The sequence below is a fragment of the Dendrobates tinctorius genome, unplaced genomic scaffold, assembly GCF_039654945.1.
Source record: "Dendrobates tinctorius isolate UK_male_01 unplaced genomic scaffold, ASM3965494v1 ptg000143l, whole genome shotgun sequence".
Lineage (NCBI taxonomy): Eukaryota > Metazoa > Chordata > Amphibia > Anura > Dendrobatidae > Dendrobates > Dendrobates tinctorius.
In genome coordinates, this window is record NW_027361810.1 from 15,079,534 (window position 1) to 15,098,203 (window position 18,670).

General features: G+C 42.8%; 1 protein-coding gene across 1 annotated transcript; it reads right to left on the reverse strand.

The window, feature by feature from the left end:
- Positions 1-12,959: 12,959 nt before the first annotated feature.
- Positions 12,960-18,184, reverse strand: CXCR4 (C-X-C motif chemokine receptor 4). Its single transcript, XM_073545558.1, has 2 exons — positions 17,802-18,184; positions 12,960-15,875 (listed from the first exon to the last, which is right to left on the reverse strand). Exons 1-2 carry the CDS (start codon positions 17,811-17,813, stop codon positions 14,811-14,813), a joined length of 1,077 nt encoding a protein of 358 aa, XP_073401659.1. The 5' UTR covers positions 17,814-18,184; the 3' UTR covers positions 12,960-14,810.
- Positions 18,185-18,670: the final 486 nt, after the last annotated feature.

Consider the following 18,670-nt stretch of genomic DNA (forward strand, 5'->3'; position numbering starts at 1 on the left):
AAAAATATGGTATTTGGAAGAGGGGGAAGAAAAAATTAAAGTGAAAAAATGCATACTCGCCACAGTCATGAAGGGTTTAAATTAAAATATGAAAATCTGCTTAAAGGAATTGACCAGGCAAGATAGCTGCCGGCCAAGTGATTGTTCAAACCACCCTTTGGCAGGAAGCCATCTAAGATGTATAGGGACTTAAAGGGACTGTCTGGCCTTAGACTAAAAGTCTGCAGTCACTCTATGTGACTGTAGACCTGTGAATCCTCACATCTCATGCACTACGCCTTGGGAATTATCTGGTGCGGGTGGTCATGTGACCACAAGAATGCAATTGCATACCCTGGCCACATTCCGACTAGACATGTCCAACTTTGTACCCGCTGCTCCCGGCACCAGAGAGTTTTTACAGTGTGCATGCATTGAGAATTCATAAGTCTACAGTCACATAGAGTGACTGCAGACTTGTAGCCTAAAGCCCCCCGTCTCACATAGCGAGATCGCTCACCGATTTTGTGACACAACAGCGATCTTGCCACGTGTGACACATAGCGGCGATCGGGCCCCTGCTGCGATGTCGCTGATCGTGCTCGAATGTCCTGGGCCATTTTTTGATCGCTGATGTCCTGCTGGCCAGCATGCATCACTGTGTTTTACAGGAACAACAACGAACAACCTCAATACTACAGGTCTGAGAGACAGGATCCCAACGACCGTTGGATCGTTCCGTATCGTTGCTGCATCGCTGGTGCGATCTGACTGTTCAACATCTCACCAGCGACCACGTAGCAATGCACCAGCGATTCCTACTAGGTCATATCGCCAAGTGTGACGGTACCCTAACACCGGACACGGCCTTTAAGCCTCTCTACACTTTAGATAGCTGCCTGCCAAACAATGGTTAGGACAATCATTTGGTTGGTAGGTAGCTATCTTGCCTGACTTGCCCATACAGAAGAGTGGTCAGTCAAACTCAGCCGAGTGTTCCATTGTTCTCTATGAGAAAGCCACTGCCAGACATATGTGATGGCGGCTTATCTCAGGCACAAAAAAAGGACCAGCAGTCCAAAATCGGACATGCCGGATCCTTAACTCCCCCGACAATCTTCACACAGAGGCCCCCATATACATTGGACTGTGGGTCGAACTCATCGATATTGGCAGGTTTGGCCAGCGTTCGTCTGATGTGTATGCGGAGCTTTAGTCCTGGATAACCCCTTTAAGTCATCTGTATGAGCATTGACTATATAAAATGTATACAAGCCATTTGCCTTGTAGTTGGGACAGCATTTATCCCCTTAGCTGCAGTTTATAGGAAGAGGTCCCACTAATGGTAAATGGCATCTTTATCTCCTCCTCTGACTTTATAATGTTTGCTTTTCTCTGAGTCTAATGAATGTCCACAAGGACAAAAAAACCTTTTATCCCCGTCCCATGAAACAAATGGACGCAGTGACCATTTGCAGGGTGACATTTTAATTTAATCAATGAAACCCACCATAAAATAACAAGTCAGCTAGATAAGGAAGACAGATCACAAGGGCGCATGCCATGACTTCTACAACTACAACTTCCTTCCAATGAACTTCAATTAAAGAAAAATAAAATCAAGTGAGATTGGACAAGCGGAGAATAAAGGGTCGGGTGTTTATTAGGGCGACTGTAATATAAAGAAAAATATACAAACTCCAGGGACTCCCCGCGGGGCCACAGATCGTTATACCTCCGGCTTCTCATTTTTAACTTCTCAGCTAACTAGGTTTATCTAACTGTATCCTCTGACATTTAGGGCATGTTCGCATTAGGGGGATTTTATCTCGTAATCACATGAGACATTAATAGCAAAAAAGATAAGATCTTACACATGCTTTGGAAAAAAAATCTAACCACAGGATGGGGGGATAACTTTCCAATTGCAGGGCGTCTGACCGCTAGGACCCCCACCAATCCTGTGAACCAAGAGCCTTTTGTGAATCGAGCATTGGTTGATCATCCACAGCGCTGCTCCATTCATTCATAATGGGAATCCTGAAGACCAGCCATATGCTGAACTCAGCCATCTCCGCTGGTCCCATAAATTCCGAGAGATCTGTCTACAGCCCATAATTCTGATGTGAAGACATCAGCTACATTCACTATTAACTGTAAAGTGATGATCTTTTTTTTTAAGAACCTTCGGCTCGATCCCGATCCATGATGACTTGATGAATGAGTGCTTTGTAGGAAGGAAGATCGATCTTGTGCAGCCTAGATAGGTCCACCATGGTCTTCTCCGCCATTTTTTTGATAGTACCAAGCCATTGGGTTGCTGGTCTTCCTCTTTGCCTTGTTCCTTCTATTCTTCCGACCATGATGTCCTTCTCCAGTGTTTGCTCTTTTCGTATGATGTGTCCAAAGTAGGAAAGTCATAGCCTGGAGATCCTTGCTCTGAGTGACATGTCTGGCTTGATTTGTTCCAAAATTGTTCTTCTTGCCATCCATGGTATTGATAACGTCTTTACAGTCACAAAAATCTGAATGGGTTTCTCCATCTTTAAAAATCATGGACCCATCACAGTTGCTTTTATGGGTTGTGAAAAACATTGCTGCATTTTTACAGACTGTCCAGGAATTTCTGGATGGTTGGTAACATGGTGGTATAACTTGCTGTGGTCCAAACTGTACAATGGAGATGATAATCAGATCTCTATATATGCACCATAAGGAATTCTGACTTTTTATTTCTCTTTTAAGATACGTATTTGACAAAGTCATAACTAGAATTTATAAGGCCACACAACAAGACAGGAAACTGAAAAGCAGCATCGGTAGCGATGACCATACATCATGTATCAGAGAAAGCAGCCAATGTGTTATGCCATAGAAAAAGATGCACCTGAGTGGCCCCTCTGTAACATCTGGGCCCCATAGAAGCTACCATGACTGCTACGGCAATAATTACAACCGTGACATTGGGTTCTAACCCTCTCGTTGGAGGCCAGCACTAGAGTCCCTGTCCCCCTGTTGGAGGTTTCCCGATATACAGTTAGGTCCATATATATTTGGACAGAGACAACATTTTTCTAATTTTGGTGCTAGACATTACCACAATGAATTTTAAACAAAACAATTCAGATGCAGTTGTAGTTCAGACTTTCAGCTTTCATTTCAGGGTATCCACATTAACATTGGATGAAGGGTTTAGGAGTTTCAGCTCCTTAACATGTGCCACCATGCTTTTAAAGGGACCAAAAGTAATTGGACAGATTAAATAATTGTAAATAAAATGTTCATTTCTAGTACTTGGTTGAAAACCCTTTGTTGGCAATGACTGCCTGAAGTCTTGAACTCATGGACATCACCAGACGCTGTGTTTCCTCCTTTTTGATGCTCTGCCAGGCCTTCACTGCGGTGGTTTTCAGTTGCTGTTTGTTTGTGGGCCTTTCTGTCTGAAGTTTAGTCTTTAACAAGTGAAATGCATGCTCAATTGGGTTGAGATCAGGTGATTGACTTGGCCATTCAAGAATATTCCACTTCTTTGCTTTAATAAACTCCTGGGTTGCTTTGGCTTTATGTTTTGGGTCATTATCCATCTGTACTATGAAACGACGACCAATCAGTTTGGCTGCATTTGGCTGGATCTGAGCACACAGTATGGCTCTGAATACTTCAGAATTCATTCGGCTGCTTCTGTCCTGTGTCACATCATCAATAAACACTAGTGACCCAGTGCCACTGGCAGCCATGCATGCCCAAGCCATCACACTGCCTCCGCCGTGTTTTACAGATGATGTGGTATGCTTTGGATCATGAGCTGTACCACGCCTTCACCATACTTTTCTCTTTCCATCATTCTGGTAGAGGTTGATCTTGGTTTCATCTGTCCAAAGAATGTTCTTCCAGAACTGTGCTGGCTTTATTAGATGTTTTTTAGCAAAGTCCAGTCTAGCCTTTTTATTCTTGATGCTTATGAGTGGCTTGCACCGTGCAGTGACCCCTCTGTATTTACTTTCATGCAGTCTTCTCTTTATGGTAGATTTGGATATTGATACGCCTGCCTCCTGGAGAGTGTTGGTCACTTGGTTGGCTGTTGTGAAGGGGTTTCTCTTCACCATGGAGATTATTCTGCGATCATCCACCACTGTTGTCTTCCGTGGGCACCCAGGTCTTTTTGCATTGAGGAGTTCACCAGTGCTTTCTTTCTCAGGATATACCGAACTGTAGATTTTGCCACTCCTAATGTTGTAGCAATTTCTCGGATGGGTTTTTCCTGTTTTTGTGGCTTAAGGATGGCTTGTTTCACCTGCATGGAGAGCTCCTTTGACCGCATGTTTCCTTCACAGCAAAACCTTCCAAATGCAGCACCACACCTCAAATCAGCTCCAGGCCTTTTATATGCTTAATTGAGAATGACATGACGAAGGGATTGCCCAAATAGCCTTGGAGTCAATTGTCCAATTACTTTTGGTCCCTTTTAAAACAGGGTGGCACATGTTAAGGAGCTGAAACTCCTAAACCCTTCATCCAATTTTAATGTGGATACCCTCAAATGAAAGCTGAAAGTCTGAACTTCAACTGCATCTGAATTGTTTTGTTTAAAATTCATTTGTGGTACTGTCTAGAACCAAAATTAGAAAAATGTTGTTTCTGTCCAAATATATATGGACCTAACTGTATGCAATTGGTCAGATCCTAGATTGCTTAAGATTTTGGAATAATTTATAATCAGTCAGTCTTTCTTGCCTTCCCCCCCTTCTGGCTGCATCCGTGTTTTTTGGGGGGGATAAGCCAAGCTAAAGTCATATGGGAGCCGCTTATCCTTCCACACAAATAACTTGCTTCCAATACTATCTGGATCACCACCCTGCGTTCCTGGAGCCCTACACGCAGTGATGTAGTTTCTGCTTCTATCTACCTGTGAATATTTAGTATCTGAGAGCTAGGGAAGCCGAGCTGACAACCCTTACGCGACCATATTTAATGTTTTCCAGCTTTCCTAGGAATCTGTAAAGCGCTGTGGAATTAATAGCGCTATATAAATGAGTAAAACAAATAAATAAAATAAAACGGATAAATAGAATTTTTGCCAACATTAGAGACTTTTTTTAAATTTTTTTTGAGGAAATGTCCTTTTTAGACTGTGTCCTCATCGCCCGGCACAGTCTCATAGTCAGCAATGTAATTAGCTCCATGATGTGCGTTGGATTAACCCTTTAGCGATCCATTCTTACATAAGACGACTTTGCAGATCACGGACTGAAGCCCTTGAATTCTTACATGCCAGTGTATAAATCAGCCGATTCCTGTCCCTGACCATATAATGTGGCCATGAAGATGAAGGATTCTGTTCTTTGTTGCGAGACATGAGTTATGTAAATGGTGAGATCAGACATATTTTTACCTCCCTTCCCCCCAACTTGAGGCTCTTCAATGTATATTCTCAATGAACTTCTATTAACGAACATTAGAAATCTGCTCCCTGTCTGGAAAGTTTCCACATATTTTCCCAACCACGGACCCTACATGATCAAATTTTGATATTCACCGCTTTCCCCAAAGCAAATCTACAGGACATACAATGTATCTAAGAATGTTTATAAATTCTTCATGTATCTTGTAATAATGGGTCTCGCAGAAAGCTACAAGCACAATTCGTGGGAACAATGTACTGTCATTTTTTGGTGCAAATGGACCATTTGGGTCCCTCTGGTTCCAGGGCCCCAGGTGCAACTAAAAGCTCTGCACCACTAGTATTAATGGGGTTCGTGCACAAAGAACATTTGTCATTAAATCACTGACTGTATAAAGGCATGGGGGGGGCCTACCAATCACAGGAACAGGGGTCCAGTGTTCCTGACACACGTGGGCACATCCACTCCGCTCATTATCCATGGGATCGATAGAGAATTTACTACTTATGTGAGTCTGATAGATAATGAATGGAGAGGTTGAATCAAATGGGGGACAGTGGGACCCCAGTTCTTTTGACCGATGGGACTTTCAAGGATCATTTATAACTAGAGATGACAAAATAAATTAGTTCATTACAATTTTCCACTACCTGAACAAATATGGCAAGCTGTAATTTTACTGATTTATTCATTTGTAGGGAAAATGGGCTATTATAGTCAATGACAGCAAAAACTGATATACTGATGTCCTACACTGATACATTGTAGCAGAAGAATCAGGGATCAGCTATTATGGAAACTGTAACTCACAGCTTTCCCTGACAACCACGTGATGGCAGGTGACTGTTAGGGCACATTGGGAGTTGTAGTGTCATAGAAGCTTACAGAGGATTGCATTAATAATAATAATAATTTTATTTCTATAGCGCCGACATATTCCGCAGCACTTTACATTTCAGAGGGGATTTGTACAGACAATAGACATTACAGCATAACAATAATCACATAGATCATAACAGATACCAAGAGGAATGAGGGCCCTGCTCGCAAGCTTACAGTCTATGAGGAAAGAGGGAGACACGAAAAGTGGGTGGTAACAGTTGCCCTGATTGTATGGACCAGCCATAATGTTAAGTGTGTAACAGTACAGACACAGAGGGCTAATGGATGCATAAAGCATGTGGGAACATGATGCGGGGAACCTGGTTATGGTAAAACTTTTGGCTGTGCCACACAGGGATAGATTAGGTTAATGTGTTGAGGCGATAGGCCAGTCTGAATAAATGTGTTTTCAGGCGCGGGTAGGGTGGTATACTGAAACAAGGGAGGAGATGTAGGGTGGTGCTGAGCCATGGAGGGCTTTGTGGGTGAGGGTAATAAGTTTATACTGAATTCTGGAGTGGATAGGTAGCCAGTGTAATGACTGGCACAAGGTAGAGGCATCGGTGTAACGATTGGTGATTAATATAATCCTGGCCGCAGCATTAAAGACAGATTGGAGGGGGGAGAGTTTGGTAAGAGGGAGACCGATTAGAAGGAAGTTACAATAGTCGAGACGAGAATGAATAAGAGAAACAGTAAGAGTTTTTGCAGAGTCAAAAGTAAGAAAAGGTCGAATTCTAGAAATGTTTTTGAGGTGCAGATAAGAGCGAGCCAGTGATCGGATGTGGGGGGCAAAGGAAAGCTCGGAATCAAGTATGACCCCAAGACAGCGGGCCTGTTGCTGGGGAGTAATAGTGGAACCACACACAGAAATGGCAATGTCGGGTATAGGTACATTAGTAGAGGGAGGAAACACCAGGAGTTCAGTCTTTGACAGGTTCAGTTTCAGATATAGTGAGGACATGATGTTAGACACAGCGTTTAGACAATTGTCGGTATTTTCTAGAAAGGCTGGCGTGATGTCAGGAGAAGAAGCGTATAATTGGGTGTCGTCAGCATAGAGATGGTACTGGAAACCAAATCTACTGATTGTTTGACCAATAGGGTCAGTATACAAAGAGAAGAGGAGGGGGCCTAGAACCGATCCTTGAGGAACCCCAACAGTAAGGGGAAGGTGAGAGGAGGAGGAACCGGCAAAAGATACAGTAAAGGAGCGGTCGGAGAGATAGGAGGAGAACCAGGAGAGAACGGTGTCCTTGAGGCCAATGGAACGGAGCATAGTGAGGAGGAGCTGATGATCCACAGTGTCAAATGCTGCAGAGAGATCCAAGAGAATTAGCATGGAGTAATGACCATTTGATTTAGCTGTTAGTAGATCATTAGAGACTTTAGTGAGGGCAGTTTCAGTAGAGTGTAAAGAGCGGAAACCTGGAGAGGGTCGAGAAGAAAGTTATCAAAGAGATAGCGGATAAGACGGGAGTGGACCAGGCGTTCCAGGAGTTTAGAGATGAAGGGAAGATTAGCGACAGGTCTATAGTTAGCGGCACAGTTTTGGTCGAGGGATGGTTTTTTAAGTAGTGGATGTATGATGGCATGATTAAATGAGGAGGGAAAGATACCAGAAGAGAGAGAGAGGTTAAATATTTTAGTTAGGTGAGGGGTGACAGCAGGGGAAAGGGACTGGAGGAGATGTGATGGAAATGGGTCACTGGTGCAAGTGGTTGGGCGAGAAGATGCAAGGAGCCTGCTTACTTCTTTTTCTGTGACTGGTTCAAAATCAGCGAGTGAGCTAGATGCAGTGGGGGAGGGAGGACAGTGCATGGTATGAGGTGATTGGGAGATAATTTCCTGTCGAATCTGGTCAATTTTTTCTTTGAAGTAATTGGCCAGATCGTCAGCTCGGAGCTCCGTGGTTGGGGCGTGTACTCTTGGGTTGAGTAGAGAATGAAAAGTGTCAAATAGACGTTTAGGGTTATTGGACAGTGAGGTGATGAGGGTGTTGAAATAGGTTTGTTTGGAGAGGTGAAAGGCAGTGTTGTATGTTCAAAGCATTAACTTATAATGGATGAAGTCTTCGTGTAGATTGGATTTTCTCCACAGACGTTCGGCGCACCTGGAGCACCGCTGCAGGAAACGTGTTTGCACCGTGTGCCAGGGTTGTCGCCGTCTGCGTTGTGGTGTTCTATTTATAGGGGGTGCAAATTCATCCAGGGCACTTTGAAGTGTTTCATTGTAATGCTTCAGTGCGGAATCAGGACATGAGAGGGAGGAGATAGGGGCCAATGAAGACTGCAAGTTCTTCAGAAGTTTCTGGGTGTTAATGGCCTGTATGTTTCTATAAGTCTGGACAGTGGGGGTGACCTGAGCAGCCTGGCAGTTCTTTATAGAGAATGAAAGAAGATTGTGGTCAGAGAGCGGGAGAGGGGAGTTTGCAAAATCATCCACTGCACAAAGCCGAGAGAAGACCAAGTCGAGGGAGTTTCCGTCTTCATGCGTTGGAGAATTAGTAAGCTGCGAAAGGCCAAATGAGGAGGTTAGAGATAAAAGGTGAGTAGCAGATGGGGAGAGGGGAAGAGCAATGGGGATGTTGAAATATCCCATGATGAGGGTAGGGATGTCACAGGAGAGAAAATGTGGAAGCCAAGTGGCAAAATGATCCAGGAACTGATGGGAGGGGCCGGGAGGACGATACACCACCGCCACCCGCATGGAGAAGGGGGTGTAGAGTCTGACGGCATGGACCTCAAAAGAAAGGAAGATTAGTGAGGGTAGTTGAAGGGTAACCTGAAAGGTTGCATAAACTTGATACAACTATAAGCACCAAGGACTATCAGCTCCATTCATCATTTGAGGTTTTTATTTTAGGTCACTTTTCTTTTCCTGTCTTGCGTTCATTCACATTTTTAGCATCAAAATCGAATAGGAATATTGAGCAAAGTAAAAAAAAAAACAAAAAACAACCTTTTATTTTCGTCTCTGGCCTGTTTTGTAGCATCTCAGCGCAAACAAATTGCAAGTTGCATAAAATGGCACAAAACTGGTGACAAAATAACCGTCAGACATAAAATCACTCCAGGAGGATTAGAATACTCGTACATTCGCGCCAAATTTTTATGAATTTTTTTTTGCAATGTAGCCATTGTTGAAACCCCATTATGGCAAAATTTAAAAAAAACAAACAAACTGAGAAATGCGTGTAAAATAGACTTTAAAAAGGTGCAAATGGCAAAGATATGTAAAACACAAAAAAACTATACAAAAAAGGCGCAACACAATAATGAATTGGGTCTTAATCGATACATGCTTCTAATCTATTGATGCTCCACAGGAAGCAGAAATACAGAAAATGGTTAAGAATAAAGAAAATAAATTTATATTAGGAACTTCTACAGCAATTAATTCTTATTTAGATAAAACGGTCCCGATCGATCGAATGTACAACCAGTGACCGGGTCGCCAGAAAGACTGGTAATCCACATAAGCGGGAAAGTCATTTTATGTTACCTGATGACATAGATTGTGCTTCTTATCTAGACCTCCATACTCGTCCGACCGGATCGGAATCTGTATTATCTGACGACAGCAATAAAATGGAGTTTGGATTTTAACTTTGAGAACTGCTAAATAGAGGAAATTCCTGTTTACTGATCCTGGATAAGGCGACTTCACATGCAAGTGGATCCCCTTAACATATGCAAACAGATTTTAGAAAGTGATTGTTGGGAGCAGCTCGGAATAACCTGTTTAGCGCTAGACATAGGTATACAGATAATTATGCAGATTAAACCCCAGAAAACATCTGTATCCATGATCTCAGCCACCACAATGAAATCATTTCTGCCCATTGACTGATCGGACTCTTCTTCCATTCCTCCATTTCTTAGATATGTCTTTTTCTAAGAAAATCTGGGAGACAACTAATATGTCATTTGCAAATCCTGCCCCCAACTATGATGCACCATTTATATTACTGACATCTTCCTATATTGTCACCAGGATGAGAGCGGCCATTACAGCTGTCCCAAATATGGCTACATGACCAAATTCTAACTTCCCTCGGGATCAATAAAGTGTATCGTATCGTAATTGTACCCTTGAAGGAGTTTTCCCATCTTAGGCATCCATAGGAGACGCCATACTGTACATGATAGATATGAATCCCACCTGTTGAGCGAAGAAGGTCCCTTCTAGCACCACCAGGAATGCACATGCAGAGCGCTCTCCATTCACTTCTATGGGAGTTCAGAAAAATGTGAGATGGAAATACCCCATTAAATGGAATATTTACATATTGACAAGTTTTCACCCAACCACATGATTGCTGGGGGTCCAATGCTGCAATTCCCATCAATCCTGAGAAAGGGGTTCTGAGATGCTTTATTAAAATGGAGCGATGGCCATGCACCTGCAGCGTGGCTCTATTAATGGTCTATGGGGCAACACTGGGCAGTCTCATTGACAATGAATGGAGCAGTCATGCGAGAGGGTGGCCATATCGCCATTCTACGGGGGTATTGCTGAAAATCATTCTCGGGATCTTTGAGGGTCCCAGTGATGAAAATTATGTCAATGCTCTTTCATCACGGAATTATAGGTTTCTCACAAACTATAACAAAAGACATTTTTTAAGGAAATAAATCTTTAAAAATTAGTTGATTTTTTAAAAATATTTTTTAATTTAACGAAAATATTTTATTTTGTATATTCTACCATTTAGAGAACAGAATGAAAAAGGATTTTGCACCTATTGATACCAGAATTTTTAGGACACAGTCATTTTTCATGTGTCACTTGTCATATATACTTGCCATTTAAAAAAAAATAAAAAAATATACGATATATATATTTATTTTTTATCTACGGATCAAATACATTACACAGGCAACGTATTGATATTTAAGCTTTGGTTACAAAAAGGCGACGTGACTCCCAAATCACAGTGTCGCATTGGAACATCGCAAGGAATGATTTCCAGTGGTGTCGCACTGAGACCTTCCAGTTGCAAAAGTTTCCGAAAGTTTTCATTTTTGGGTCGCTGGCCGCAGCTCTTATGCATCTCACTGGCCGTAAACTTTAATGCATTTCCCTGCGACTTACGAGCGACTTCTCTGCGATTTGGCTTTTTAGTATTAGCTCTAAAAAAGTTGCGCCGAAGCAAGTTGCAGACAAACTGCACCAATGTTTTTGGTTGCGCGACTTGTCTGATGACTGCAGTCACGCGACACATGTCGCCATATAGCCAAAGCCCAATGGGCATTATGTAATGCTTCCTTTCTCCTGTGGTGGCGCTGCAGGGGGCAAATATTTCCTGGGAACTTTCTTTGCTCGTTTGGGGGCTTTCGTGGCATCGCATTTCCCTGGATAATCAATGTACATGTATTTGCCTCCTAATTCTTCTCCATTACACAGACCTACCAGCAGTGTGACAGGTCCAGTGTAGACGCCAACTTTCATGTTTTCTTCTTTCCCATTATCACTTCGCTTTCTGGGACTTTTACAGGTAAATACTTTATCCTGTTTGGACGTAATTATCAGCATTAGGGCTACAAGTAGAAAATCAGACGGTGGGGCCAAATATCAACTCACACGGGAGAAGGTAATAGACATTATCAATGGGAAGGGTCACAATTCCTCCCCATTCATATCTTGTACAGAGAGCCCCGGAGTTGTCTTGGGTCACAGAACTTAGTAATTTGGAGTGGAGGTTACATTATTTCTTGAAATGTTCACCTCAGCTGCTGCAGAACATTATTTTCAAGAGGAAGAATGAGATCTCCATCCATCTCTCATTAACATGAAATGTCCTCCTCCTTGACAAAGGGGTTCCGCAGCAGTTTTGATGTGTATTATGAGGTTTTGCATTAGCTGAGGTGTATTATGAGGTTCTGCAGCAGCTAAGGTGTATGAGATTCTGCAGCAGCTGAGGTGTATTATGATGATCTGCAGCAGCTAATGTGATTATTATGAGATTCTATAGCAGCTGAGGTGTATATTATGAAGTTCTACAGCATTTGAGGTGTGTATTTTGAGGTTCTGCAGCAGCTGAGGTGATTGCTATGAGGTTCTACAGCAGCCTATGTGTGTATTATGAGGTTCTGCAGCAGCCAAGGTGTGTATTATGAGGTTCTGCAACAGCTGAGGTGTACTATGAGGTTCTGCAGCAGATGAGGTATATTATGAGGTTCTGCAACAGCTGAGGTGTATTATGATGATCTGCAGCAGCTACTGTGTTTATCATGATGTTCTGCAGCAGCTGAGGTGTGTATTATGAGGTTCTGCAGCAGCGAAGATGTGTTATGAGGTTCTGCAGCAGCTGAGGTGTGTGTTATAAGGTTCTGCAGCAGTTGAGGCGTCTACTATGATGTTCTGCAGCAGCTTGGTGTGTTTTATGAAGATCTGAAGCAGCTGAGGTGTCTATTAAGAGGTTCTGCAGCAGCAGAGCCGAGTACCATGTATCTCACTGATTTTACTCTATAAAATATGGAAGTTTTAAAGCAGTTGCATGGAATCAGAATAACATGGCTGCTTTCTCTAGATACAGCGCCACCCCTGGGTTGTGTCTGGGATTTATATGCACATTGCTTTGCTGCACTTCTCGCCCCATCTCCCAGTCAGTAGTTGCATTAATGCTATACATGAAGCATCTTCTAATTTGTGAATAGAACGGAATTGCAATAAAAAGAAACACGACAACGATTTCATTTTTGAAAATTGTATTAAGAAACACTCTGTACAGCGCTCAGTATATGGCTTGTAAGGACGGCAATACTGAATCGGAAGCACGAGAAGACCTAGGTTAACAGTCATATCATATCATATCGATAAGTGCAATCACACAACATGGCGCAGTCCATCCCCAGCGCTCCCCAACCATCAGATAACGGCTAGACGATCGATCGTATCCACCAATGAGCAACAGCAAGTGTTTAATCACGGTAATATACCCTCAGATTAGTGTATGTGAACGTCGGGGTAATACTAAGTCATGGCTAGAAAATAGACATCTGGTCCAGTGTTCTGTTTCCTGAGATCTGTGAGGTCAACTGGTCCAAATGTATGGAATTATAGAAGGGGTCATTCAAAGAGGGGGTCAAAAAATCTTAGAAGGGTCCCCCACAAAGGTTCTAGTACATTGCTTAGTGGATGGTGTCAACTTGAGCCAGGCTTACACCAATAAGGGGGGAAACAACTCAAGGCTTCCCGAGTCTTGGTCAATGGAGGTGGCAAACAATTGTGAGATATGATGGAAGACATGGATATGATGGAGGTGATATGGATATGATGGGATGATATGGATATGATGGGGGTGAAATGGATATGATGGGGTGAAATGGATATGATGGGGGTGATATGGATATGATGGGATGATATGGATATGTTGGGGTGATATGGATATGATGGGGGTGAAATGAATATGATGGGGTGATATGGATATGATGGGATGATATGGATATGATGGGGGTGAAATGGATATGATGGGGTGATATGGATATGATGGGATGATATGGATATGATGGGGGTGAAATGAATATGATGGGGTGATATGGATATGATATGGATGATGGGGGTGAAATGGATATGATGGGGTGATATGGATATTATAGAGGATTTGGATATGATGGAGGATATGAATATAATGGGGTTATATGGATATGATGGATGATATGAATATTATAGAGGATGCATATATGATGGAGGATATAGATCTGATGGGAGAAATGGATATAATGGAGGATATGGATATAATGGAGGATTTGGATATGATGGAGGATATGGATATAATGGAGGATTTGGATATGATGGAGGATATGGATATAATGGAGGATTTGGATATGATGGAGGATATGGATATTATGGAGGATGTAGATCTGATGGAGGATATGATGGGGAATACGGAGATGATAGGAGCTATAAATATGATGAGGGCATAATGTGGAATATGGATATTTTGGGTGATATCGATATGATGTGGGATATAGATATGATGGGGGATATGGATATGATGGGAAGATATGGGAATGTTCAATTGATTTCTTCTATGGGACCCCATTCCTCTATGAACACCCCTGTGAAATCACGAGATTGTATACTGGAATACACACTGGCCATTTTGCTCTACTCTACTATATGGAATAAAGATCAGATCAGATCTGGCACAGATTCCCATTTACAAATAAAAGTGAGCCTAAATTGACAATTACTGCTAGCTAGCCCTCATAGTCCACCCTCCACCCTTAACCATCTACACACAGAATAAATAGCACACAAGACAGTAATGTTGTATACATATATACAGATATAATGGGGTCGGGAGCGCCACATTCAGGAAATGCTGGACGGGTCCCTGAGACCGTAAATTTGGCACTGTAACAGACAAATGTAAAAAACTTTATTGTGGATCAATCAAGAGTCCTTAGGTCCGGCCTACAATAGAGATACAAAAAAAATGAAAAAAAAATTGTATAAATAAGGTTTATGCCTCTCAGTCAATATATGATATATATATACATACATATTACAAAAACAAAGTCCTTGGCATCCAGACCGTTAGCTGGAATGGAAACTGGAGGATTCTGACTCTGTAGAGACGGATGAGAGTCCAGCGCGCTTTTTAGACAGTATTTTTAAGCTGGACCCTCTGCTGACGGACGTGAAGGCATTTTGGGCAGAGGTCTTGAATTTAGCCCCAAGAAAGGCATATAAAATGGGGTTGAGGCAGCAGTGGAAGAAAGCCAAGGCTTCTGTGATGGAAATCCACTTGTGAAGCAGGTTATCGATGTAGCAATCAAACTTCAAGAGTCCCAGTAAGCCAAAAGTGTCGATGGTAAGGCAGATATAATACGGGAGCCAACAGGCGAAGAAGGCCAGGATGAGAATCACAGTCGTCTTCAAGGCTTTGCGTTTTTGATGGCCCTTTGAGTGAGACAACTTTGAGATGATGACGCAGTAGCAAGTTAAGATGACGAGTCCGGGCAGAACAAGTCCAACTGTGATGTGGAGGAAACGGAACCCAATGGTCCAGTTTTCCCTGTTCGTTACCGGGTAGATGCGGTCACACACATAGGTGCCTTCTATGTCTGACACACTGGCAAATACAAGGTCGGGCACAGTCAACAAGACAGCTGGGAGCCACACTCCGGCATACACAATCTTCTCCGCCAAGAGCTTTCTAGATCCTTGACTGTTGGTGGCATGGACAATGGCCAAGTACCGATCCAAACTTATAAAGGCCAAGATTAAGACGCTGCTGTAAAGGTTGACTGTGTAAATGACGTGAACCGCTTTACACAAGAACTCCTTAAAGTACCAACCAATGGCGGCATCCACAGACCAGAATGGAAGCGTGAACACAAACAGCAGGTCGGCGACGGAGAGGTGCAACCTGTACTTATCGGTCATAGTTCTGGACTTCTTCTGATAACCCATGACCAGCACCACCAATCCATTGCCGATAATTCCAAGTAGGAAGATGAAGGAGTAGACGGTGGGAAGGAATATTCGGTTGAAGTCATTGTTCTCTTGGGTGAAACATGGACCCAGAAGATCTAAAAAGTCTTCGGTGTTATTCGGATCTGTAGTATTGTCATCAAAAAAATCTATTGACCCGGAGAACTGGAAAAAAAAGATAAAAATAAGTTATGAATTTCGATAGAAGGTAGAATATAAAACCGAGAATCAACTACAAAATCCCCTATAGTCTTAGTAGTACAAGGCGTGACGTGACACATTCGAGATACTTTGCATGTGAAAGACGAGATGGTTCAGAGCCTGTTCACATTAGTGCTGCGCCCTGCGATCACTAACACTATATGTGGCTCATGTCATTGTTAAGTGCCCAATATTTGCATTATAGGAACACACAAAATATTTCTCCCGTGCAACAACTGACAAGGTTTGTTTCCAAAAATCCATATGCAAACACATCGGCATTAAACGTTCAGCTGGCAGATGGCGAGTGATCGACACCGGCCCAACTGTGGAACAAGTGCCGACAGCTTCTAGACAAGTCAGAGGAAGCAAATGGGGACGGAGCAAAAAGAAAGTCGTTCTACTGCCGCAACAGGTCAATGTGGCTTTCAGAAATGGCTCCTTTACAAGGAGCCAAAAGACCAAATGGGCACCTAGATAGGAACTAATGGTTACGGCAACTAATAAAATCGTTTTTAAAGACACAGTCCACATAATTCAAGGCAGCCAGCAAAAGCTGACAATATGGATGTAATGGCGCCCTCTAGCTGAGATTCCTGGAATCTCCAAATGTAACTTGCACTAGTGTCCTTCCTAGACCTGTTTAAGGCTAGACATGGATAAAGAGAATCCCGATTTGGCTCCCATCTTTATATTTTGTATCAAATATGTCTAAAACCATTCATGCATTTATTTTTAACCTGGATTTCAACATTTTACCCACTTGTTATTGTAATGGAATTAAATTATCTGCATTAATGATCAGATTGTCACTTGCTACAATTCAGTGATAATGACTCCTTACTGATAAAGCGTCCAGTGGATCCAGTAATTATGCAGGTAGATTAGGATCATTTATTGATCTTTTTATTGTCGCACATGATAAGGTTTGTGCTCCAGGCAGGTTACCTGGGGACTGTAGCATCGCCTGTTTGTAAAGTTTTTGTATCATAAAAGGGAAGTATGATTGCACAAATTAACGATTTTAGGGCAGTGACCTAAAGACCAAGCGGGATTTTTAAAAAGGTGAGTAAGGGCGCACAATTGCCTAAATGTTGGGGGGCAATCTGGCCAGAAAAGGAGCAAGTTGGGAGTCATTGTAGACCAAATATGACTGAATACTACAGATCTCTAGCCAGTGTCTTGTATAAGAATAAATCTCCTTACAGATCTGACTCCCAGCAAATCCATAGGACTCTACCAGAGGTTTCTCTTGATCAAGCCCTATTTTCTCATCTTTGTTCCTAAAGTGTTCGGTAATTTCCACAAATGCAAATATTGCAGCAGCTCATCTAGCGATGTATATAGGGCGGATGATGTGCAGGTCTTTCTCATGTATCTCAACACACAAAAGGGACTTTCTAAACCTCATTTACTGCCCTATTTTCCAGGTAGAGATTCTCAGGACAGAATACCACTAATATAAGTGAAGAGTGAAGTACTCAGCAAAGCAACAACTAGATAGAAAGACAGAACTGTGCGCAACAGAACAAAGATGCCAAGGAGCAGAAAGTGATCACTGTGCCCACTGTCACCATCCCAAATGTCAGGACCACCTGGAATTGCTGTAAAACTCCTGGTGGTCCTATACATTTCTTCAACCTTCCAAGCCAAAATCTTCAGCGCAGGAGATTTTTACTCCCTGCACAAGTTTACAGAGTTGCACTAACTCGTAATAAACTTGTAACTCAAGTATTGTAAGAAACTCTCATAAGAAATATTAAAATAATGTTCAAAAAGACTGCTGATAAAAAGTAAGTGCAACATGAAGAGCTGCACTCTGCTGGATCTGATGCTGCAAAAACGCATGGCAAAGTGATCTGGATCTGTGATCTAGTCCTGGGTACTTACTATCTGCTCCATGTCTGTGTTTCCCTCTGTTTCCAGGATGGAGATGAGCTGGAGGTCTATGCAGGGACTGTGTGCAGCGCTTCTCAGTGAGTCCTTGCTGCAGGGACTGTGTGCAGCGCTGTCAGTGAGTCCTTGCTGCAGGGACTGTGTGCAGCGCTCTCAGTGAGTCCTTGCTGCAGGGACTGTGTGCAGCGCTCTCAGTGAGTCCTTGCTGCAGGGACTGTGTGCAGCGCTCGCAGTGAGACCTTGCTGCAGGGACTGTGTGCAGCGCTGTCAGTGAGTCCTTGCTGCAGGGACTGTGTGCAGCGCTGTGAGTCCTTGCTGCAGGGACTGTGTGCAGCGCTCGCAGTGAGACCTTGCTGCAGGGACTGTGTGGGATCGTCACTCGCAGAGGAAGAATTGAGTCGTGTGTGCCGGCTGCACTGCTTTATATAAGCACCCACCCATCAGCCGCCCATCCAATGCCCTCAGCCCTCTCTGCACTCATTGTGCTGCTCCAGGACCTCCTGTTGTTTATCCTGCAGCTGGCAAAGGTTTTGTGTTCAGATAAGCATCTGTAAAAAACATCAGCTCGAAAACAACTCCAGAAATGTCAGTGTTCTGCACAGGAGGAGCCTGCCACACCGAGGGGCAGCTGCACATGTTACTAGAGCTGCCTTCTGCCTTGTAAACTGGCTGCTTCATACTTCGGTTATTGTTTAGGAGAGGTATAGCGCTACCTTGATATGTATAATAATAATAATCTTTATTTATATAGCGCTAACATATTCCGCAGCGCTTTACAGTTTAATAATATAATCTTTATATAGCGCCAACATATTCCACAGCACTTTACAGTTTAATAATATAATCTTTATATAGCGCCAACA